Below are 24,001 nucleotides of genomic sequence, written 5' to 3'. Positions count from 1 at the left end.
GTCTGGGACAAGGTGCAAGCTGAGTAAGTGTTGGCTGACTGATTCAGCAGCGCGTACTGAAGCGCCCACTATGCACACTAAAGCGCCCACTATGTGCCAGGTTCTGGGCTGAGTCCTGGGGAAACCGAGAAAGGCAAAAAGCTTTGCCCTTGAGGAGGAGGGAAAATCACATGCAAACACCTCCAAGTCAGGTACAGGTCCTAGACAACGTAAATCATTGACAGAGGAAAGGCGCTAACGGTGATGAGGAGTGGGAGTGCTTCTTGGAGAAGGGGAGACTTGGAGAAGGCAGGAGAGAGAAGAGGAAAAGGAGGATTCTGGGTAGGAGATGGGAGATGGAGAGTTGTGTACAAGCAAGGGGCAGGAGGACGGTGTCCTAGATCATGGAGTATGTGGAAGGGTCTGAGGTGTAAGGAGACTGGAAGTGGGGCCAGCAAGTTATGGAGGGCTCTAGAAATCAGATTTTCTGTTTGATTCTGGAAGTGATAGGGAGCCACTGGAATTTATTGAGTGGGTGTGCGTGATTGTATATGTGAGTGTGTGTGTGTGTGTGTGTGTGTGTGTGTGTATAGAGAGATGGAGAGATGGACAGAGATAGAGACAGAGACACAGAGAGAGACACAATAGGGAGAGATGGAGAGATGGATGGGGAAGAGAGAATGAGAGAAAGAAACAGAAAGAGAAAGAGAGAGAGAAATAGAGATACAGAGACAGAGAGAGACAGAATAGAGAGAGCTGGAGAGATGGACAGGGGGAAGAGAGAATGAGAAACAGAGAGAGACAGAGAAAGAGAGACACACAATAGGGAGAAATAGAGAGATGGACAGAGAGAAGAGAACGAAAAAGACAGCGAGGTACAGAGACAGAAAAATAGAGAAACAGAGACAGAAACACAGAGATAGAGACACACAGTAGAGAAAGATGGAGAGATGGACAGGGGGAGGAGAGAATCAGAAAGCCAGAGACATGCAGAGAGAGACTGGGAGAAAAGGAGAGGAGAAAGGGAACGATTCAGAGAGGAGAGGAGAAGCGGGAAGAGGAAGGGAGGAAGGAGGATCAGGTCTGTGCTTCAGGGAGACCGCTCTGGATAAAATATGATCTAGATGGGGAAAGCCTGGCCTGGCCATCCCTGCCTGCTCTGGTCAGGGACTACCCGCTGAGCCGCCTTTCCTCTGTGGCCTCGGTTCGCTCTCTGGTGCCCGGCCCATGGTGGTTGTTCAGTAGTTTCAGTCACGTACGACTCTCCACGACCTCGTCTGGGGCTTTCTTGGCCAAGAGGCTGTAGTGCTTTGCCGTTTTCTTCTCCAGCCCATTTGACAGATGAGGAAACTGAGGCAACAGGGCAAAGTGACTTGCCTGGGATCACACAAGCTAGCGAGTATCTGAGGTCAGACTCGAACTCGGATCTTCGGGTACTACTGCTGCACCTAGCCACCCCCACCCCCACCCCCCAGCGCACAGAGGGGCCGACCCGGACTTCACGCAGGGGTGACAGCGGCTCCCTGGCAAGGGCCAGCTGCTCCTTTTTCACTGACCCAGGGTCCTGCTCGGCCTTGTCCCCCACTGCCGGCCAGGCTTCCCCTCCGCCGCAGTCGTCGTCTTCTCCCCCTTCAGCCTTTTCTTCCTGGAGCTTGACTCCGCCTGTCTCCACTTACCCCATCTGAGCCCCAGTCGTGGGGTCACCAGGTAGAGCTGGAGGGATGCTGGGGTCAACCGGTCCAAACCCCTCGCTTATGTGTGAGGAAACTAGGCCGGAAAGAAGCGGTTCGTCCAAGGTCGCCGTCACGTTACCCGCGTCCAGATTTCCCACCACTGGGCCCCGCACTGGGCCCTCCACTCTTCATTTCCCCCTTCGGCTGATGCTCGTTGCCAAACTATGTTGGCCTCCGGGCTGCTCTCCACTCTCCCGCAAGGATTTTCTCTCCCAGCTCACAGTTTTCTCTGAACCCCAACCTTCCTCTCACACGTGGGGACTCAATATCTGGTCTCTGCCCTTCCAAGCACCCGAGACCCCCAGTTTGTCACCTGCATCACCTGGGACCTTCACGGACAACACTCCCCCTCCCCCGATAAACATCCCAACTGACAGATTGGGGACCTTTCCATAGCACGGTCCCCCATAACTGACCTCATGACTGAGAGTTTGGGATATTTGGGATTAAATGACCTGCCCGGAACCACCCCTGGTAAGGGTTAAGTGTCTGAGGCTGGATTTGAATTCAGGTCCTCCTGACCTCCGGGAATGATCCAAAGTTCTAGTCATCCTCTTCCCTAATATCTTCCTTCCTCCCATCTCTCTCTTTTTAAACCTATGTCTACTATGACTTTTCGTCTCTTCATCCCTCTGGATTTAGCAGTCCACCATCTTTGTGCTACTTTCACTACTTTCACTGGACTTTATGGCTGACCGAATCCCTCATGGTTCTTTCCTTGAATCCGCTTGCCCACTCACCAGTCTTTAGATCCCCCTTAGCTCTCCTCCCCATTGTCCACCTCTGGCTCACAGTTCTCCTAGCACACATTTTCTCTCCTCTCTAGATGAACAACACTAAAAACAATGGGTAAGTTTTGCCCAAAACCTCAGCCGGGCTCTCCCTTCTGAGGCCCCACCAATTTTTTGCCCCCCAATTTTCTCCTTATCACCCTCTCTATAACAGCTATCCTAAAGGTCGCTTCTTTCATGAAGTCCTCCATGGCTCCCTCACCTTTTAGCAGATAATCTTGCCTCTCACTTTGCTTAAGAAATGGAAGCCACCTGTTCCGAGTCCCCCCTTTTTTCCACTTTCCCACCCCAGCACCCCAAGTTATCATCTCCACCTGGATTTTTCATCTGCATCTCAAATTCAACAGGACCACGAGCTCATTATCTTTCCCTGTAAATGCACTTCTCCTTCACACTTCCCTGTTGCTGTGAAGGACCACTCTCCTTCCAGTCGTCCAGCGCCACCTTGGAATCATCACCGACTCATCCACTTTTCTTACTCCTGTCACGGTCATGTTGCTTCGACCTTTCCAAATCCTCTCATGTCCGGTCCCATCTCCCCCCCACCCCCATTACAACTCCTCTTGCTCAGGCCGATTTCAATCTCATAATGGTTTCCTAATTGGACTTCCAGTCTCTCCTCTCTCCAATTCTCCATAAAGTTGCCAAAATGGTCTAAGACAATTCGGACGGCTCCCTTCCCTCAGTACTGGGGACTTCGCCGCCGCTGGGCCGTGGGGTCCTATGGTCACACCCTACTTATCCGGGAAGCCCTGCATCCTACCATCTACTCAGGGAAGAAGTCAGACCACCCTTTCTGCTCCGGATCTCACACCTCTTTAACGCTCTCTGCCCGCGGCTCACCCTGGTTGGAGGGTAGAGAGCTCCGCTCGGGACGTCCGTTTAAGGACACCAGGGCATCCTTTCCCAGGCTGCTGCGCTGCTCTGGGCTCCCATCATATCCCCAAGCCGGCTTGCTCTCCCCCAACTTTTCAGCTTCCATTTGTTTTTTCCCGTTAGGATTGGAAGCTCAAGAGCCGGGGCTTTTTGTTTGCACTCCCCAATCTAGCACAGTGTCTGGCACATACTCAGCGCTTAATCAATGTTTATCGACTGACAGACCGGTTCCCCGAGGCAGCTGGTGAAACAGGATAATCGGCCGAAGCTGGAGTCAATAAGTCCTCAGCTGAAATTTGATTTCGGACACTAACTAGCTCTGTGACCTTGAGCAAGTAATTTTCCTCTATTTACCTCCGTTTTCTCAACTGTAAAACGGGGAGGGAGGAGAATAATAATAGCATTACCTCATGGGGACCGTTGTGAAGATAAAATGAGGTAATAATATTGGTAAAAGCACTTGGCACAGTGCCTGGCACACAGCAGGCACTACATAAATGCTGATTCCCTTCTCTTCTCCCCCCCCCCCCATTGCCCCACTGCCTCTGGTATCAAATACACTTTTCCGCTTGACACCGAGCACCCCTCACGACTGGGTTCCAAGCCACCTTCGCAGACTTCTTTTACGTTACTCACCTTCCCACCCTTTCCAGCCCGGCCCCACCGGCCCATTTGCCGGGGCCCCCTTCAGCTGCCTCGCCTGCCAGCCTGTATTCCTGAAGGCGTCTCTGTCTCACAGCTGCAGCTCTGGGCCAGCTTCCTAGACCCCAAGACGGCGTTTCCTTGGATCTACTCAATTATCAACACTCTTCCTCTCCCCAGATGGTACGTACGCAAGGGATGGAGTCTGTGCACCCTGTCCCAACGGGGCGTGGACTTTTCCAGAGGAGAGACTCCTCTTGGTCTTTGCCCGGCTGCCTTTTTTTACCTCAAATTTCCCTGCCGGAAATCTTCCCGCCCCTTGTGCAATTCCTAGTTAAGAATAATTTGTGCCTTCTCATGCTCATTCTGCCTCCCCTTTGTCTTTGGTCACCCCGAGTTTTAATTATTCAGACACTGCAGTGCTCCATGACTCACAGCCACATCCCATAGTTCAAAGGAAACTGGTATTGGAAAAAAGGTGGGCATTTGTTTCAGGGAGAAGCTTGGGGTCCTTAGAACTGTGAGGTTTTTCAAAGTCAGCCTCCGGGTATAAAGGCTCTCATTAGAGAAATGTATGATGGGAAAAGAATACGGGGAGAGACAATCAATGGACAGGCTCCAGGTGTCCAGCGAGCTCGGCACATCGGGCGGGATATGGGCAGGAGGGTCATGGGCCAGGCTGCAATTTGCGTCACCGGAGGAGAAGGCCACAGCCATGGCACTAGGGATCCAGAGGAGCCTTCCCGGGATCCGGCACAAGATCCTGCACCTAGTAGGTGCCTAATTCTGCAGATCTGAACCGGATCCCAGGCTCCTTTGCCAAACCATCGGCCATACTCTCCTTGCCAAGATCTCCCCCTGTCTTTCTCAGTCTCCCTGTGTGTCTGTGGTACTTCATTGGTTTAAGGAGGGTCAGAGCCGTAGAGAGAAATTAGCCCAAGCTTCTCAGCTTATCAATGGGAAATGGAGGCCCAGAGAGGGGGAGGGCTTTTCAAGGTGACACCTTTTAGCTCCCCAAGCAAGCCTTTCCCATGTCCTGGGGCTGTCGGCGCTCTCCCTGGGCTCACTACTACCAAAACTCCCAGCTCTCCTCCTTCCTGTCCAGCTTGGACTCGGTTGCTGACTCCTAACGGGAAGTTCTGATCCTGCCCACCAGCCGTTCCCAACCACCAACGGGATTTATGCCGAAAGACCAGAAACCCTCTTACTACACCCTGCAACTGCCCAGTCCTGTCTCCCATTCACCCCTTTCTTGTGACACACACTCTTCCCAGGCTGGGCCCTCGCTCCTACTTCTGCACTCGTGTCCAAACTGTGCCCCTGCCTGGCAAGCTCCTCTCCTCTTCATCCGATTTCTCCTGCTCCCTCCGGCCCTAAGCGCAAGGCTCACCTCCCCCAGGAAGCCCTCCCTGACCACCCCAGGCCCCGGCGGTCCCTTCCTTCTCTAACTCCCTGGGCACTTACAGTCTGGACCCCAGTTTGCTACAGTCACACGTGGGATTAGTCAGATGCCAGGTCCAGAAAGCCCGGGGAGCAGAGCACTCTTCTGCATGGTTGGGATTAAGAATCACCATTTATATGGCTTTGGGGTGTTACACACTACAAGGCATTTCCACGCTGGCTGTGCCATCTGGCCGTCACTCCTAAGAGCCCTCTGGGAATGGGCGACAAGGTCCCCTTCTCCCATTTTACAGAGGAGGAAACTGAGGATCAGTTTCTTTTTACAGAAAACTGTGACCCAGAAGAGAGAAGGCAGCTGGCTAAGATCCCCGATGGCTGGACACAGGGCCAGGACTCGAACCCAGCTCCCATCTCTAACAGCAGTGAGTATTTTTCCCTGCCTCAAGCTACTTGGGGTGTCTCTTTCCCAACACGGCTGGGCCGGAAGCTCATCAGTCCCTCATTAAAGGCGACTGGCCTTCCCTCTCCGAGCCTGGGAATCGAGACATCCAAGGTCACCCAGAATAACAGGATCTGAGTCCCAAGGGAGCCAAGCCCACCTGGCGCCGCTGGCACCTCTAGAGCGCCCGCGGGAGCCCGGCCAACAAGCGCTTCTGCAGCTCCCAGGCCCCCGGTCCCGGCCGCCCACTCCCCGAATGGCCCTTGGGGGGCAGTGTGGCCTGACGGACAGTGTCAGAGATGACCTCAGGAAGACCTGGATTCAGATCCTGCCCTGAGTGACAGGGGGAGGGGGGAAGGGCCAAGCCATCGTGCAAAGCTGGGAACTGCCCTGTCTGTACTGAGGCAACCTGGACCAGCGGCCGGGGTCCCCTCCTTCTCTGAAGACCTGGGACCCCGGGGGGGTCTCGGGCACATGACAAGCTGCAGGCTCGTTGCCCATCTGCAGAAACTGCCTACACCTGTCTGGACCCAGAACGGAGCCGTTTCTCACAGGATGGGGGGAGGCTTGAAGGAGAAAGTACCTGGCCCAGCTTCCGCCATTTTGGTTAGAATGCGCTCCTTGGAGGCAGAGGTGATCGTGTCTTCCCAGTGCTTAGCACACAGTAGGTGTTTAATAAATATTTCTCAAGTTAGACTGAATCGTGGGCTTCAGAGAAGGTGCCCTAAGCGCGGTCAGAGCTGGATCCCGAGTCAGATAACCCGCCTTCTCCAGCCCTGCTCTCCTCCTTGCCCGCTGGGATGGCTGGGCCCCTGGGAGAATCCCACCAGCTCCACAGCCTCCTGTCCCCTCAGGCCTCCGGCCCCTTACCTGACCACCGCTCTTCCCTGCCAAGCGTGGCTCCGCCCTCCCTCCCCTCTCCCCCTGCCCTAGCTCCCACCCTGCTCCTGAATGAAGGCCCTGCCTGGGGCCGCTCCCATCCCCGTTACAGTCTCAGCCAAGCCGGATCCACTCACACCTGCCTCATCAGCCCCTCTCCCCTCCCAGCAGCTCTTGCAAACCTTTCATCTTTCTTCAAACCTCCTCCGCCTCACACTTTGCTGGGGAAAATGGAGTCATTCACCAAGAGCCCGCTCAGGTGCCTCTGCCGCGCCTCCTCCTCCATTCCTTCCTTTTGCCAAGGATGGCCCCCTCCCCAGCACCATCCCCCCCCCTCACTAATCCGCAAACTCCTTGTCCACTGGCTCCTTCCCTGCTTGCTTCGGAGGTCTCCCCGACCCCTCTGTCCCTTCCCGGAGCTCTCCTCCCTTCCTGGTGGGAGAACTTCTGGGGAAGGTCACCCACAGCGGGCGCGTCTGCTCTCCCTCTTCTCGGCCCCCCAGGACGACTTTCTGCCTCATTGTCTCGCTCTTTCCAAAGCCACCAATAACGTCCCAAACCCAGCGGCCGTGGCTCAGTCGCCATCGCGCCTCTCGCCCTCTCGGCAGCCACCATCTGCCCTCTTTCATTGCTACTTCCTGTCCAGTTCTCCTCCCATCAGCCTTTGCAGCATCTCCATCTTCCCCCAGCTCACACCTGCTAACAGTAGGCCCTTTCCCCATCCCCCTCCTCCCGCTTCGCTTTGATCAGCTCCCACAGACCCAGTGATCATCGCTAAGCTGAGAACTCCCAGGCCTGCAGAGGAGCCCTGACCTCTGTCCTGACCCCCAGCCTGGCTTCCCAAATGGTACCAAGTGTGGTCAGCTCAGAGCCGCCATGTTCAGAACTGGTCATCCTCCCCTCCTCCCTCACTGTGGGGGGCACTGCCATCTCCCCAGTCACCCAAGCTCCAGAGTCACCCTCGACCTTCGCCCTCTCTCGTCCTCCCCGTCCAACGCGGAGCCAGATCCTACTAATTTTGCCTTTGCACCATCTCTCACATCCCCCCGTCTCTCCACAGCCTCCATCCCAACCGGGCCCTTCCAGCTCCTGCTCGGGGACTTCTCATCAGTTTCCCCGCCCCCGCTCCAAGCCCTTCTCCTTGCTTTGTCGCACATGTCTGACCATGGCAGCCCTTCCCCAATCAGCCCCGCGGCTCCCGTCACCTCCAAGGTTAAATGGAAAAGGCCGGGCTGGTGCTCGAAGCCCACAGTAGCCCCCCCTTATTCCAGTCTTCTCACACCTGGCGCCATCTGAGAGCCAGGACCCCTGCTCCCTGCTGTTCCCAGCACAAACATTCCCTCTCCCACCTGCATGCTGCCCCCCAAGCCTGGAGGAGCCTTCCCCACCCCCAGGAAGCCCTCCGGGATTGTCTACATCCTGTCCTATAGCTACCTCCCTGTGCCTATGTGGCTCCTGAGTCCATCGGGGCCCCTGAGAGTGGGGACTGTCTTTTGCCTTCCCGTGCTCCCAGTGCCCGGCCCCGTGCCCGGCCCATGGAGACGCTCCCTAGTCCCACCTCCTTGCCTGGCCTTGCTCCCTGGTGGCCGGGGCCGAGGCGCCTTGGGGTCAGACCCTGCCCCAGCCACCGAGTGGTCTGAGGTTTGCATTGCACCATGGGAGGTGAGCACGATTTTTATTCTCATTTTACAGATGAGAAAACTAAAGTCAAAGGAAGGAAAAGCACTTGCCCAGGAGCATCTGAGGCGGGTTTTGAACTCAGCTCTTCCTGCGGGAGCTGCTTTGCCACGCTTCCTAGCTTGGCTCACTTTAGGCAAGCCAGGTAACCCTTCTCAGCTTCAGTTTCTTCATCTGTAAAATGGGTAATACCTAGCTCACAGGACTGTTGTGAACACAATGGTGGGAAATACTTCTAAGTTTAAGGTGGTACAAAATGCTAATTATCCTCATCATAACCATAACCAGGCTCCCTGCTTCCAGATCTGCCTGGCCATTGGTGACACTGGACGAGCCCCTTCCTCTCTCTGTGACTCAGTTTCCCTCTCTGTCAAAGCAAAGGGTTGGCCCTGAGGTCTCCCCTGACTATGATTTCGAGCCTTCAGCCTTGGTATTGGGATCAGAATCACTGAATGTTCCCCAAGGTCCTGCTCCGAGTGGCTCTGCCATTAGTCCGCCCCCACTGCATTTATGCCCACCTGGGGCACCACCTCTCCCTCTGCCTTTCGGTGTGTGCGTGTGAGTAAGTGTGTGTGTGCGCCCTCATGCTTGCAGCCTCACATGTATCTGGGGAAGCGGGAGAGCAGCTAATGAAGCATCAGCTACACTTCCCAGTGAAAATTCCCTGTGGCTCTGCAGATGACCAAGTGATTTCAGAGAGCTGGAGGGGGAATTACTGGCTTATTACGGATCCAATTAAGGAGTCTGTGGGCTCCCTCCGGACTCTGCAGCACCCCTGGGTAAGAACTCTGTCTCAGTGGCCCAGGCCCACGTGTCCGCATGAGGCTCCCACCGGCTCCTGGTGGACTGCAAGGCCCGTGCCCAGCGGTGACAGCCATTCCCAAGCCCGTCCCAAGGAAGGACTGGTCCCCTGTTTCGAGGGCCCGGCCCTGTTGGCTGTCTGTAGCTCAGAGCCTCAGCGTTCGCCTAGCCCAGTCCTTTAAGAAAAGAGGCAGGGAGAACCTTATGCCAAGAAGAGCTGCTAGCCCTGAGCACTGTCCAGAGGGGACCAGGTAGCCCGGAGACTTTGCAGGGGGGCTCCCTCCCCTTCTGCCTTTTAGAAAGGAATGATCCCTTTTGGGGAGTTATTCTCAGGATCGATTTTGGGGTCCCTTCCAACTCTCAAATTCTGATTCTACTGACACTAAGAGCTAGAGAAGGGAGCGGCTCCAAGTCTCAGACGTAAGAGTCAGGATTAGAACGCAGGCCTCTGACTGACACCAGTCCCCTCTCGGAGAGGCAGCGTGCTAAGCATGAAGACTGAAGGATGGTCAGGAGGGCAAGTGTCCCTTAGGGAAAGATCTGATCGCGGTGAGCTCTGTGCTCCTGAGCATTCAGGGAATTGCGTCCCTATCCCTTCAGCCGAGGTGACACCTCCTCCAACAAGCCATCTTGGATTATTTCCCATCCAGGTGAAAGTGAGCCCTGTCTGCTCACTCCTTCTAGCCTCTGTGAGGATTTCCCCAGAGACTCTGAAGGGCTTTCTGTTTAGGTACAGAATAGATGCAGGACTGGATGTACCCCAAGACGCCATCTGCTTTGGGATTCTGGGAGATGTTGAGCAACAGAGTCAGGCTCCTAACAGATCTGAAGGAACCTTAATATTCATTTTAACTCCTCATTTTATCATAACCAGAAAAAGCAAAGATTAAAATCTGACATAAACAGGAGATGAGGAAAGTGAATCCCAGACACGAGAAGTGATTTCTCTAAAGCCGAACGAGTGATCACAAAACGGGGATTCCAATTGGGGTTCTTTGGCTCCAAATCTGTACCCTTTCCCTTAGAAGGAAAATAGAAGATATAAAAAGGCCTCCAGGCAGTTCTATAATGAAAGATCTGAGCAATGGATGTGGTCTTTGAGAACGCTCCGCGCCACTGCCACAGCCTCTCGGGAAGCGAAAAGCCAAGTCGTCCCTCACGGGGCAGCCTCTAGCTGGACCCTGGGAGTGAAGGAGATGAAGCCATTTGAAATGTAGATGATGGTCTTTTTCTCCTCGATCTAATATAATTCAGCAAGCGTTTATGAAGTTCCTATTAATGCAAAGTACTACTTTGCCGGAGCCAGAAGGGCTGATGAGTAGACCAGAGGCCAAACCACCATCTAGCATCGAAGAGGAAGCTAGGGAAGGGTTGGGCTTGTGGTTGCTTCTTCATATTCCTCTATGGAAGGCAGACAAGGGGAATGAGAGCGGAGGGATGCAGACGGAACAGTCTTGAGACCTCTCAAGAAGGGTTTCCCCAGCCCAAGATGGAGCTGTGGTTGGGCACTGCTCCTGTGGACCCAAAACTTCCAGAGGAGATTCTCAGAATCACAGGGTCATGAAAATGGGAAGAGAACCAGCCGTGACCTGGTCAAATCCATCCATGAAAGGAACCCCCACTATGGCACACAGGTGTATGCTATGACAAGAATCTGTCTCGATTTAAGGTCAGCCATTGAAAGGTAAAGCTGCTCATTGGGAGGAAGAAAGAGGAGGACTCCGATGGAATCCCAAGAGGAAAACATAAATGCTCAGCTCTGTCCCTAGGTAGGGCTAAAACAAAGAGACTTTGACAAGTGACTTAATGCCCCTGCGTGGATGCTGTCTGGAGACTGGGAAATGAGATCCTGACCTGGGGATTTTTCTCCTCCCATCCCACCCCGAGGCTCAATAAATCCTTCTAAAGCAGGAAGGCCATTTCTCCCCCAAGAAATGTCGCTGAAGTGCTGCTACTGGGTTTATGCCCCAAAGAGATACTAAAGAAGGGAAAGGGACCTGCATGTGCCAAAATGTTTGTGGCAGCCCTTTTGTAGTGGCTAGAAACTGGAAACTGAGTGGATGCCCATCAATTGGAGAATGGCTGAATAAATTGTGGTATATGAATATTATGGAATATTATTGTTCTGTAAGAAATGACCAGCAGGATGAATACAGAGAGGCCTGGAGAGACTTACATGAACTGATGCTGAGTGAAGTGAGCAGAACCAGGAGATCATTATATACCTCAACAACGATACTGTATGAGGATGTATTCTGATGGAAGTGGATTTCTTCAACAAAGAGAAGATCTAACTCAGGACAGAAGCAGCTACACCCAGAGGAGGAACACTGGGAAATGAATGTAAACTGTTTGCATTTTGGTTTTTCTTCCTGGGTTATTTCTGAATCCAATTCTCCCTGAGCAACAAGGGAACTATTCAGTTCTGCACACAGATATTGTACCTGGGATATACTGTGACATATTTAACATGTATAGGACTGCTTGCCATCTGGGGGAGGGGGTGGAGGGAAGGAAGGGAAAAGTCAGAATAGAAGTGAGTGCAAGGGATAGTGTTGTAAAAAATTATTCAGGCATATGTTCTCTGTCAATAAAAAGTTATAATTATTTAAAAAAATAAAATTAAAAAAAAAAAAAAGAAATGTCGCTGAGACAGACTGAGAAAACAAAAGGCTCGGAATGGGTGTCATTTTTAGCAGGAGGCCTTTCCAGGTTCCCACAGCTCCTAGTCCCTTCTTGTCTCCTCCACAAACAGAACTATTTGTGTGCATGTTGTCTCCCCTATTAGAATGTAAGCTTCTCAAGGCTCTTTTCACTTTCTCTTTGTATCCCAGTGCATAGCCCAGAGTCAGTAAGTGCTTAATAAATGCTTGTTGATTGGTTGACTTGGGCCCTTCTCACTGCTCTTTGACTCACTGCTCCCCATCCCTGTCCCTGTGCATGTGGTAGAAGCCCTGAAGAGGGAGAGGGGCTGCAGACCTCAATCTGTCCCTAATTCAGTGGGTGGGCTGGAGCATCGCCCTCCCCTCTCCAGATTGGACTATGTGAGCTCTCAAGGCCCTTCAAGCTGCGACACCTGGGCCGCCTCACTCCCTTTGCGCTAGTGCCCAGACAACCAGAAAAGGCAACAGGAAGCGACTGCACACAGGTGGGACCCGTGACTCCCAAAGGAGGAGCTGCCTGGCAACCACTGGCATGGCCAACTTCAGCACCAGAAGGGAGGAAAGCTCCCATGATGGGTACACACATGGGATAGTGAAGGATATGGGGGGGTGGGGAGGCTCTGCTCTTGTGTGAGTCCCCACTGGTCCCCAGGAAGGGATGGAAGGGGTGCAGGAGCCCTGGGGTGCCTCGTGTGCCCACCACATACTCAGCTAATGAACAGAGAGTTTCTTGCGCCCTGGGACCAACAGGCTGGCAAGGACGCCCCCTGGGAAGGTGGCTCGGTAGCTGCCTGAGACAAAGCTCAGCTCCATGTACATGCAGCCTGTGTGTTTTTGCTGTGTGTGTGCGCGCATGCATGTGCATGTGTGTGTGTGCATTTGTGTGTGTGTGCACATGAACATAAAGATTTGGAATCTAGACACATGGATCTGGAGCCTAGATCTGTTACTTCTTGGCTCTCTGACCTGGAATAAGTCTCCACCCCCACTGCCCCTTCCCTATGCCCTGATCACATGACTCAGTGGATCCTGAACTACAACTGCCTCTACTGAGAGGGGCCCTTGGCTTCATTTGGAGCTGGGAAGGCCTGGGCTGGGAGCCCCTGGACTCAAAGCCGGACTTGGTTCTCAGTCACCACTGCTGAATGGAGACCTTTTCTCCTATCCCACTGGCTGCCTCCTAATCTCCCTTCTAAAAGCCCCGTGGAGGCTGAGAGTGAGGGGTGGGTTCCTGAGCTTCAAGACCTGGGAAGGCGGCAATGGCCCCCACTTGGAGCCCTACTCCCCAGGATGTCAATCATCCATGTGCCTGACTGCTGCAGGAAAAGATACCGCTTTAGGCTGGGAAATCACAGTTCCTTTGGAGACCATGAAGGATCCCTCTCCTCTATCCAACTTTCCCCCTCATCTTCCCCCTTCAAGCCAAGGAACATGCCTTGGCCAGATGCTTGGAGAAGGCGCATTTTAAAGGCAAAGAGAAGAGAGAAATGCCCCATTCCCACCTGAACAAGCGATGGCTCTGAGAGAGAGGAGCAGTAGAAACACCCCCGGAAGCTGGACCACGTTCAGATAATCATCAGACCTCACTTAAACCCAGCTCACGAGACATCACCCTCCAATGACCATTTCTCCATGACTCCATTTGACCAAAGAACAAACAGGAAGACCCTGCTCTCTGACCATTCCTCCATGACTCCATTTGACCATGAAGAATAAAGAGAAAGACCCTATGCTTTGACCATTCCTCCATGACTTCATGTGACCATGAAGAACAAACAGGAAGACGCTGCGCTCCAAGGAGGTGCTCCCCTAACCCCACGGGTCTCTGCCCCTTCTTTGTTTCATCTGCTGCTCTCTCTAAATACTCCAAGCTGCCTAAAGTCTGTGACGTTCATCCTTCAGCTCTCTGTTCTCTCTCCGAGGAGCTCACACACTCTCATTCATGGCTTTGAACATCAATTATCATTGATATGGTGCTGAAATACAGAGAAGCCCTTAGGCTTATCAGGACGCGTATGAGTGTTTGTCTCAAAATGAAATGGCCCCAGATTGCTGCTCTATCCTCCAGTTAATTCATTTCTTCTCCTTGTCTGCCTGCCAGTTCACCTTCTCCCCGGCGTTAGCCCGCATCAGGCTCTCCTCGCTGGCTTCTGATTTACGGCTTCTCATTTAGTGTGGAAAGTGGATCTTCAGGCTTGTTAGAATTGGGTATAAAATCGGGATAAACACGCTCTCCTATAATGGCCATCTTACAAAATAAAGCCTGTGGTTTTTCAGCCCATTCCAGCAGTTTAAAAGGCCTTTTCTGCTGTGAATGATTGAAATCGCTGGAAACCCAGCCCTAGAAAATGGGGGCAGGAGGAGCGGGCTGGATTTTGAGCTAGAAAGCCAAGAGCAGGTCCTGGCTCTGCCGTGTCTGAGATGGAAGAGTCCGGGCAGTGGCTCTTAGTGAATAAGAGGAACTCAACCAGTATTTGTTGAATTCTTCCTTCCGAATTCCCTTTCAGCTTGTGAGCCCCATGGGGAAAGAGACTGTCCAGCCTAAACTTTGTGTCGCCACCCCCCCCACCCCCACCCCGGTGCTGCATACAGTTGGTGTTTAATAAAGGCTTGCCGAGCTCGAATACTTGATGTCAAAGATTCTCATTATCCAGGCTGAAATTCTCAGAGCCGCCTTTAACCCTTTCTTGCTCTTCTCCCTCAACTCTAACTGGTCCCCGAACCCTGGCCAGTGTTAGTTCCAATTCCACATTTGTTGGGCACCTGCTCTGAGCCAGGAACCGCGCACATCTAATCCCAGCGTGGTTACCCTGGGCTACAGAGGAGCCGCCGGGTTCTCAAACGCTCCAAGAGCAGAACATCGGTTCTGGCAAGTCCCAGCGCAATGCAATGGCCGAGCATGGTCTTGAAAACTGAGGAAGGCTCGTTTCTGAGCTAAACCTCAACAGGCCCCTCGTTAGTCGGCTGGCCCACTGGTAAGTGTTTCTTTGGCCAGGGATCCCACCAGGCAAAGAAGACAAGGTCCTAGCCCTCAGAGAGCTCGCATTTCCCGGGAACAAAAGCTCCAGTTGCCTCTGGCCCCTTCCAGTGCCCACCGACACCATCCTGGCTCAGGGAGTTATTTCTCAGCCATCGCCTCCTTACCGATTTTCTTGCCTCAGTCTCTCTCCTTTGCCCCAAACAATCTGTCCTGACCCCCCCCCCCAATGCTACTTTTCACCGAATCTTCCCTGGCTGCCCACGGCTGCTGGCCCGATTCTGCCTGGCCCTTCACCCGTCTCCACACACCACCAGCTCACAACCTGCGCCCCTGCCCGGGCATCTCCTTCTCTGGAGGGAGCTGGGCAAACACCGATCCTCCCTATGCCAGCCGGGCACCCAGCAGAGAGGAAGCGCTCGACAAACTGCCCACTAGCCAACTGCTTGGGGGGCACAAGCCCCCCTGCTCCGGGACAGTTTGCGTGGTCTCTCTCTCCCCGGGAGACTTTAAATGAGACCATGTTTATTAAGCACTTCCCGAGCTTCAGAGCACCCTCCATATGGCAGTTATTCGCTGCCATTTTACTGCCCCCCCCCCCAATCCTATGACGTTTATGACGAGCCTGTGATCTAAGAGAGAATGTCTTCCGGAAGGTCCCTCTCTGTATCTGCACACAGTAGGTGCTTAATAAATGACTGCTGACATTGGTGACCTTCTCTCTGTTCTGTGCTGTGCTTTAACGTGGGTTTACAAGCAGTTCATGGTGAGCCCCCGAGGGCAGGCGGCCGTCTCTGGCCAGTTACAGAGCACAGATAAAGCCGCCCGGGCCTGGCCTCTGGGGAAGTGCCCCAATGGCCGCACGTGCTGCTCTCCCTAACCTGGGCTCAGTCCCTAAGGCTGGGAGGAGGCGGGAAGGGAGCGGACGGGAAGCCCCAGGCCTGGCCTCCCCACCCCCTGCAGCTGCGGGCACGGGTCGCCCTCGCCCAGGGCACTGACAGAACCTCTCCCGACTCCCGAAGGCCCCAGACAACCGCTGGCTCCGCCCATGCCCCTCCACGCCCCCACCCTGACGCTGGTGGATCCCCCAGATCCCCAAAGGCTCCTAGGAGATGTCCTCCTCTCAGAGAATGATGCAAGTCAGGTCCCAGCCCCCACCCCCTCCACACAGGAGCTCATGGGAGTTGTAGTTCAGCATCTCTCGGGAGATTCCTCCTATCTCCCCCCTCCCCCCCAAACTACCTAAGCTTTGATCCCAGAAATGGGAGAGGAAACCCTACATCCTCCAACGGCCGAGCCCGGCTCCATCGGGCGTCTGTTTGCCCCCTTTACAGGGGGTGTGGGGGAGGGGGCCGTCTGAGGAGGGGCTAAGACCTAACAGTCCTCCCTTGGGGCGGGGTCCCGGATCTCGGGGGGCCTGGGGTGGTCTAGGGATGGTCGCCCCCTCCTCCCAGCTGAGTCAGAAGGCAGGGGTCCCCGGGGGAGGGGGGAGAGACACTCACCAGTACTAGGCTCACACTCCTCCAGGTCCTCGTCATCGCTGGGACACTCGGCCGAAGCTACCAGGAGGTCATCTGTGTTCTGCTGGGAACAGAAGGGGGAAGGAGGGGGACAAGGGACCCAGGCCGGGTTAGAGCTTCCCAGAGAGCTGAGCGGGCTTAAGGCAGGGGAGGGGCTTTCCTGAGGGGGGACGAGGGGAGGGATGGCGGACCTGGCAGAGGGGGAGATACCGGCCTGAGACCACCTGTAACCAGGGGCTCCCACCGGGTGGCTTCCAAATGTCCACCTTCCCTGGAGGCTTGGGCCCGGTCCCCTCCGGCTCTGACCTGCCCCGTCCTAGGGCCTCTGCCCCCTTGGGCAGCCTAGGAGCCTGTGAGCGGGAGGGGGTGGGGAGGGGCCCACCTGGTCTCCCTTCCTCAGCCACAGAGAAGGAGGCCGGAAAAGGGGGAGCTCGAGGACTCAGTGGGGCAGGGCAACCCTGACTGAGGCAAGCCGGGAGGGGGGGAAGGGTGCAGCCCCGGACACCCCAGCTCGGTGCCTGGGGCCCCCCCCCTCCCCCGGCCCGGCCTTGGCTCCTGCCCCTCCCCCTCCTTTCCTGGCTCCCCCTCCCCCCTCCAAGCTGGAGAGAACCAGGCCGCACACACTAATTAGGGCTGTGGTTGCCATGCCAACCAGAGCCGACTTTGTCAGCATTTTCTCTCCTTCATGTCTGTTCCCAGAGTAATAGAAAGCCCGGAGCATGTGTGTGCGTGAGGGGAGGGGGAGCGGCAGCTGAGGGAGACAGGGCCCGAATACCAAGCACCCTCCGGCCCGGGATAAGGAGGGGGGAGCCTGGAGCCGGGAGGGGGAGCACCTGGAGGGGGAGCACCTGGAGGGGAGCACCTAGAGGGGAGCACCTGGAGGGAAGGAGCGAGCAGGTGGGGCGGGGTGTGTCAGGGAGAGCCCCTCCCCTAAGCCGTGACCTCAAAGTGCCCTTGCCCTGCCAGCTCCCAGGCCACACCCACACCGGGCCCCTCCACACCCAGGCCCCCACATCCCTCCCATCAGCCCCCCCCCCCCGGTCCTCCTTACCTTGGGAAAAAGCAGGGACCACCGGGACGCCTTCCCATCTTTACCTGCCCCTCCCCTCCGGGGCACCGCCCATCCCCCTCTCCCCTCACAGGTGGGCCCAATATGGCCCCTTTCCCTCTTCCAAGCACTACTTATGGGGGGGGGATGGACTTGGCTTTCCCCTCCCTCTTTCAGGTGGCTGCAGAACTGCCGCCCCTCCCCCACCGCTCCCGCAAAGAGGGACCATCTGTCCACTGTAGCTACCTTTGCTTCCCGGAGAAAAATGGCCTCAGGCCAGGCCTCCAGTCAGCGGGCACCGAGGGCCGGCCTGGACACAGGCCGGCCCAGCTCCATCTGTCCCCCCCCCCATTCACACTCTCTGGGGGGGGGCCATCAGCTGGCCTCCAAGGTGGGGCAATGAGAGGGGACAAGGGGGACAACCCCTAAGGCCGAGCCTGCATGCGAGGGAAGGCTTCTGCCCCGGACCGCCCGGGGTCCAACAGAGTCACGGTCAATCACCGTCCTCCCGCGTCAGCCCCTCAACGCGGTGCAGCTGGAGGAGATGGCGGCCAAAGCCCCGGCTGCGGCCTTCCATGCCCCAGGCTCCCCCGGTTCCCACACTCTGAACCTAAGGTCCTCCCAGTTCTGCCCTTCCGGGCCCTTTGTCCACTGTTCCTTCCAGCAGGGCTCCAACCCACAGAGCCCATGGTTAAATTTCTGGCCTGAGCAATCGGCAAACTACCAATCGGGGCTAAATTATTGTTCTGGGCATCAGAGAAGAGATCCCAGCGCAGGTCAGAGTTTTAAAAGCGGGTCCTGGTTGTTAAACATTTACCCACAGACCCTTCTCCCGACTCTGGGGGCCACGTCTGATGTTCGAAGGTCTCTTGCAGCCTAGAGATCCTACGTTCTTGGCTCTGCTGCTAACAGTTCTCCTCGAGGGCGAGAATTTTACATTGTAGACCCCCAGCTTCTCCATCCCTGGAAAACTTCCTTCTGTCACATCCCCCACAAGTGACCACCTAGTGAGACTGAAGGCCTGAGATGTCGTTGGTCCCCATCATCTAAGGCATCTCTGGGGCCTCCGTGGCTACTGTTGAACAGCCCTGGAGTCGTCTCCCTCTGCCTTAAATCCACCCTTGGGACTGTCTCTTTCCCTGCTGCTCCTGAGCACACAGATCAGGCCTAATCCCTTTCAAATACCAGAAGAGAAGCTTCCTATCGCACCCCTATCCCCACCTCTTGCTCCTTCAACACATCCCTCCTGGGCGGGAACTCAAGCTTTTCCTTCACCATCATGGTTGTCATTCTCCCCCAATCCTTTCCCAAATATTCCCAGACCTGATCATGATCCTTCCCTCCAAGGAGGCCTGAATGGGACAGAGGACCAAAGGCCACCCATTACCCCGTCATCACGGACTCTGCCTCTTGATCCCTTCTTGGTGATCACATCTGACCCTTGACTTTGATCAGAACTACAATCACAAGAATCTGTGTTGGACGGGATCTCATCCAGCCCAACCTGGGACAAGACAAGGCTCTTCCCTAAAAACCCAGTATCTTTTATTAAAAACCTCCTGTCCAATCGAGCCTCCCCCATTTTTGACCTTGTGAGATTCATTTTCTGAACCCAAGTGTAAGACCTGACATTTCTATCTATTCAAGTTCGTCATGTTCTATTGGGTCCAAGTTCTAAAGCACTGGGTTCTGAATCCTGCCTCCCGACAGTGGTCGTTATCCCTCCCAGATCCGCGTTGCCTAAAAACGCAACAGGCCAGCCGGCTATGAAGCCTTCATCTGAATCATTGCTCAAAACTGTAAGCAGGAGAATAGGAGAAAGTGAAGCACCGTCTCCGGTGCATTCGATCAGAGACTTTCTTCCAAGCCAACGTCCCACCTGGTATATTTATGAGTGTCGAACCCATATCTCCCAGTTCTTCTAGACACAGATTCTGCTTTGCAGAACTTCAGACAGACTCTACCTACAGCCGGTCCTGGATGTGCCCGAGTGGGGACCCTGTCTAAAAAGCCAGCTCTTCCTGATTCCGGCTGCCCTTTCTGGGTCATCACTAATCATCCCCTTAATAAGACAGCCTAGAATTTTGCTAGGAAACCAAAGCAAACCCACTGGCCTATTGGTGCCTTTCAAATTTTATTCTCTTCCCATCGATTTGTAAAATGGGAACATTTGCCCTTCTCTGGTCCTTCTGTGCCTCTTCTGTTCTTCATGATCTTTCAGGGGTCAACGATGGCAATTAAGCAATTACATCTGCTCGTTTTGTCGAGAAAGGAGCAATGCTGTTCGCTTGGGCTGAGGAGCTCATCAAAGGGCACCTGTGGGTCCCGATACTATAGCCTTATTTAACTTGGGCACAAAGTCCCTCTCAACCCTACTTTGTCTGTCCTTTTCAGGACAAAAAAAAAAAAAATGGCATTAAGCCAAAAAAAAAAAAAAAAAAAAAAAAAACCGAACAAAATGAGAACTGAGCCGCCCTGCCTTCTCTCTTCCATCTGTCATTATTGTCCATCTACTCTGAGCAGGAGTCCCATTCTTTCTTTGACCAGCCTCTTTTTCTCCAATACAGGTTTCTAAAGAAATACCCTTTTGATGTTCATATGTGTGTGTATGTGTGTGTGTATGTGTGTGTGTGTATGTGTGTGTGTATATATATATATATATACACACACACACATATATGAATGATTGGGGTGCCCTACGTGAACCTCTTTAGATAACCCCCCTTTTCTTCCTTCTCATAATTGTTACTCTTGGAGTATTTGGAATTTTAGAACTTCCTGGACTAATTATCATGTAGACACAGGTACTTTACCCATCCTTCCTTGGAACCCTTTGACACCTGCTCTCGCCAAATCCAAGGGGATGTGGGACGAATCCTTTTTCTTTATCACAAGCTCCGGATACAGTGACTCTCTGCCTTCAACTTTTGCACCTTCTTACCCTAGCAACCAATTCTCCCTTGTTGGTGGGAACCAGATTTAGAATAGATTGTCCCCTTGTTGTTTCCTCCATCTTTTGAAGGTGAAAATTGTCACTTACGTCAAGACAAAAAAAAAAAAAAAAAAAAAAAAAAAAGATTGGCTGCTTTTCACTGGATTTAAAGACAGGAAGTTCCAGCAGATGTCCCGGTAATTGAGGGGCATCCTTGCTCCTCTTTGCCGTGCTTCTGATCTATTTCCTGAACTCAACCATTTTTTTCCTATCATTTCATCTAGAACAGGCTCCAATTCTATGACAATTCTAGCTCTATCTTCACCCCAACTTTCTCCACTGAGCTTCTCCAGCCTCATTTTCCTACTCCCCACTTCCTAGCTTTCTTAATATGAAAATATCTTCCTTAATAATCCACATTACCCTGTCCTTCCCTTCTCTTCTTTTTACCAATTCTGTTTTTTTCAATAAGGTATATACCTTCTAGAGCTATATCTCAGCTGTAGATCCCCATTTACCAAGTCCCAGTCATGCTTATGAGGTAAATCTGTCTCCTTGCATTAGGATGTCTAGGTTCATCTTGCTTTTCATGTGAAATAAAAAGAGATAATACAAATAAAGCATTTAGTACAGTGCCCAGCATACAATAGGTGCTATATAAATGCTTATTTCTATTCCTTCCCTTCAACCCCCAGCACTCCTTTTCAGACATACAAGCTCCCTCCTGGCTCAGATTCTGTTCTTTAAGGTCCTTCTCAGCTCTCACTCTCTGTTCTAAGGTCTTTCCTGGTTCTGACATTCTAGGTCCTATGTCCCTGTCACCCACCGCCACTTCTGACATTCTATTTTCTCCATCCCTCCTAGCTGGAGTGTCTATGGGCTCCATCTGGTGCAAGGGTTCTAAACTTGAGGTCCGAGAACCGGCTTTTTTGAAAACAGAATTTTTTTTTATCGCTGTAATTCAACATATTCCTTTTCCTTTACAAACATAATTCTGAGAAAGGACTCAGACTTCAGTGGCCTGCGGACCGGGAAGCTCAAATGGTTAAGAAGCCCTACTCTGCTGGAACATCCCTGAATGACAGCACAGGGCCTGAGGACAATGGACCGAACTCCCCAAAACCTGCTCTGGAGACTCTGGATCAGCTGAGCAATGACCAGACACATCGGAAAACTGGACAAGACCAGCCACATCCAGAACTGCCCCCCCCAATCCCATGGGGTATGGACTGAAGGTAAGAAAGTCCTGACTGCTACTTCCCAGCTCTGTGACCTCGGGGTCTTCTTCATTCTTCACTTCATCTATGAATTTCTCATGACAGAAACAAGGCGTCCCAAGAGGTACCAGTCAGTCAGGAATGGCCGGCGGCTTCTCGTTGGGGAAGAACCGCCAGGCTTGGGGACAGCAAATAGATTTACTTTGGCTGGACTAAAAGTCCATGAAAAATGACTCGTGTGAGATAAAGCTGGGAAAGAAGGTGCAGCCTGGTTGTGAGGAGCTGAATGACTTCATCATGGGGACCACAGGGAGCCCTTGAAGATTGTTGAGCGAGAGAGTGGCACAGTGAGATCTGTGATGAACGCTTTCTCGGCCCTGATTAAAAGGCCCTGATTCTCGGCCCTGAAGAGAGGGTAAGGAGGTGACTAAAATAATCAAGGCAAGAGACGCTATGACTCTGACCTCCGACGGGGCCGTGGGAGTGCAGAGAAGGGGACAGAGGTGAAAGATACAGGGGAAGAATGACTGGAGATGGGGAGTGAAGACGAGGGAGGCCCCGGGTGAGTCTGAAATGACCACACTCGGTTACGAGAAAGGCCACGGGGTCCTCGGTGAAGCAGGGAAGGGGGGGCAGATTCAGGGGGGCAGATTCAGGGGGGCAGATTCGGGGGGGCAGATTCGGGGGGGCAGATTCAGGGGGGCAGATTCAGGGGGGCAGATTCGGGGGGGCAGATTCGGGGGGGCAGATTCGGGGGGGCAGATTCGGGGGGGCAGATTCAGGGGGGCAGATTCGGGGGGGCAGATTCGGGGGGGCAGATTCGGGGGGGACGCTTGGCTCACGTTAGGGATGCCAACGAGGCGCCAAGGTGGGGAGTCGAGCAGGGAGCGGGAGCCGTGGGGCTGAGCCAAGGGAAGAAAGCGGGATGGAGCCGATGTTCCCGAGGAGAAGTGGGACCAAGCGACTTAGAAAGCACTGACTGTGCGACAGGCGCAGGCCGAGCCCGCAGCAAGAACATAAGGAAAAAACCAAGTGGTTCTTGCCTTCAGGGGCTTCCATTCTATGGAGGGGGTGACGGACAAATGGAAGCAGAGGAGGTAACCAAGAGCCAAACCCTGAGATGGGGGCGGGGAGGCCAGGGGGAGCCTCCATGATCGGGGGCAGAGCAAGGGCCCAGAGGGAAGGGTCAGGCAGAAGTGTCATGGAGGCCGAGGGAGGGAGAGCACCGGGGAAAGGCGGGGCCCATGCAGAGAGCCAGCAGGGATGGGGACTGAGAAGGCGCCCCCTGTTGGGCAGGTAAGGTGTGGCGGTGCCCTGGGTGCTTCAGTATCGCGGCCCTGTTGGGGGGGAGGGGGAACAACAGGAGGGGAAGGCTCTCTGGGACGTGGGCAGTGAAGGCGGGACACAGAGGCTTGAGGGAACGACAGGGTTAAGTGGAAGGCTGGGGTCTGAAGGACGGAAGAGATGGGGGGCGTTTGCAGCCCCCAGGAAAAAAGCCAGGAGAGAGAATGATCACAGAGGTCGCTCCTGGAGCCAGGGAGGGATGGGATCAGGGACCTAGCGGCAAGAGTGTCTCTGCCTGGACCTGAACAACCTCGGGTGGGAATCACTTTTCCTCTCAAAACCTCAGACTTCTCATCTGCAAAATGGGGATGCTGGAGCTCACCTGTCCTCACCAGACAGTATTTGTAACTGGGAGCCCAGCGGCTGAACGATTCAGCCGCCCGCGCTTCACCTGGCTGTAAAATCATGGCGGGCCCTGCAAAGCCAGCAGCCGGGGAGGGGAAACGACTGGTCCGGAGTCACACGGCGGCGGCGAGTCCGCTCCCTCTCCCTCCCGCCCCTCACTCACCTGAGGGCGCCGGTCCTTCCCCGAGCCGGGGGGAGGCCGGCCATGGCCGTGACGTCGCTCTGAAGGCCCTCGGGGTGGGGCAGCAGCTTCCCGGTCCCCCTCCCCGCCCCGTGCCCACCGCCCCGGCCCAAACTGACCTGGGTGGTGCTGTCCCGGAGGGTGGGGGAGCGGCCCCTCCGCGTGGTGGTGGTGGCCATGGTGGTGGTGGTCTCCATGATGGTGGTGGCCATGTCGGCCAGCAGGGTGGTGGCCGTGGTCTCCGCGCTCAGCAGCACGGACGGCCCCTCCCCCACCAGGCGCAGGTGGCCCTCGGTCCGCACATTGGGGTCGCTCTCGGCGGCCAGGGCCAGCACCTTGAGCCCATTGTAGTAGAGGCCGGACACCTGGCCCTGGAAGGGGCGGCCCTGGTCCCGGCCCCCAATCTTGATGGCAGCCTGGCTGTTGAAGATGGTCAGCTGACGGCCTGGCGGGGGAGGGGGGAGGGGACCACAGGAGGGGGGAGGAAGGGAGCAGGAGCGGGGGCAGAGGCCAGAGTGGAGGGAAGAGAGAGGGAGGATGAAAGGGGACGAGGGGG

At 54.5% G+C, this 24,001-nt stretch overlaps 1 protein-coding gene across 4 annotated transcripts in view; it reads right to left on the bottom strand.

The window, feature by feature from the left end:
* NRXN2 (neurexin 2) overlaps positions 1-24,001 on the bottom strand; it is a 157,133-nt gene that overhangs the window by 10,852 nt on the left and 122,280 nt on the right. For 3 of the 4 annotated variants that reach the window (XM_031941609.1, XM_031941606.1, XM_031941610.1), the window contains 2 exons: positions 23,565-23,890; positions 16,361-16,439 (listed from right to left, as the gene is read on the bottom strand). In XM_031941609.1, the coding sequence (XP_031797469.1) occupies positions 16,361-16,439; positions 23,565-23,890 (405 nt within the window). Of the gene's footprint in view, positions 1-16,360; positions 16,443-23,564; positions 23,891-24,001 lie in introns of all 4 variants that reach the window. The other variant, XM_031941608.1, reaches the window with a different exon arrangement.

Source organism: Sarcophilus harrisii, chromosome 6 (assembly GCF_902635505.1).
Source record: "Sarcophilus harrisii chromosome 6, mSarHar1.11, whole genome shotgun sequence".
NCBI lineage: Eukaryota > Metazoa > Chordata > Mammalia > Dasyuromorphia > Dasyuridae > Sarcophilus > Sarcophilus harrisii.
This window is presented reverse-complemented; position numbering and strand designations above follow the sequence as displayed.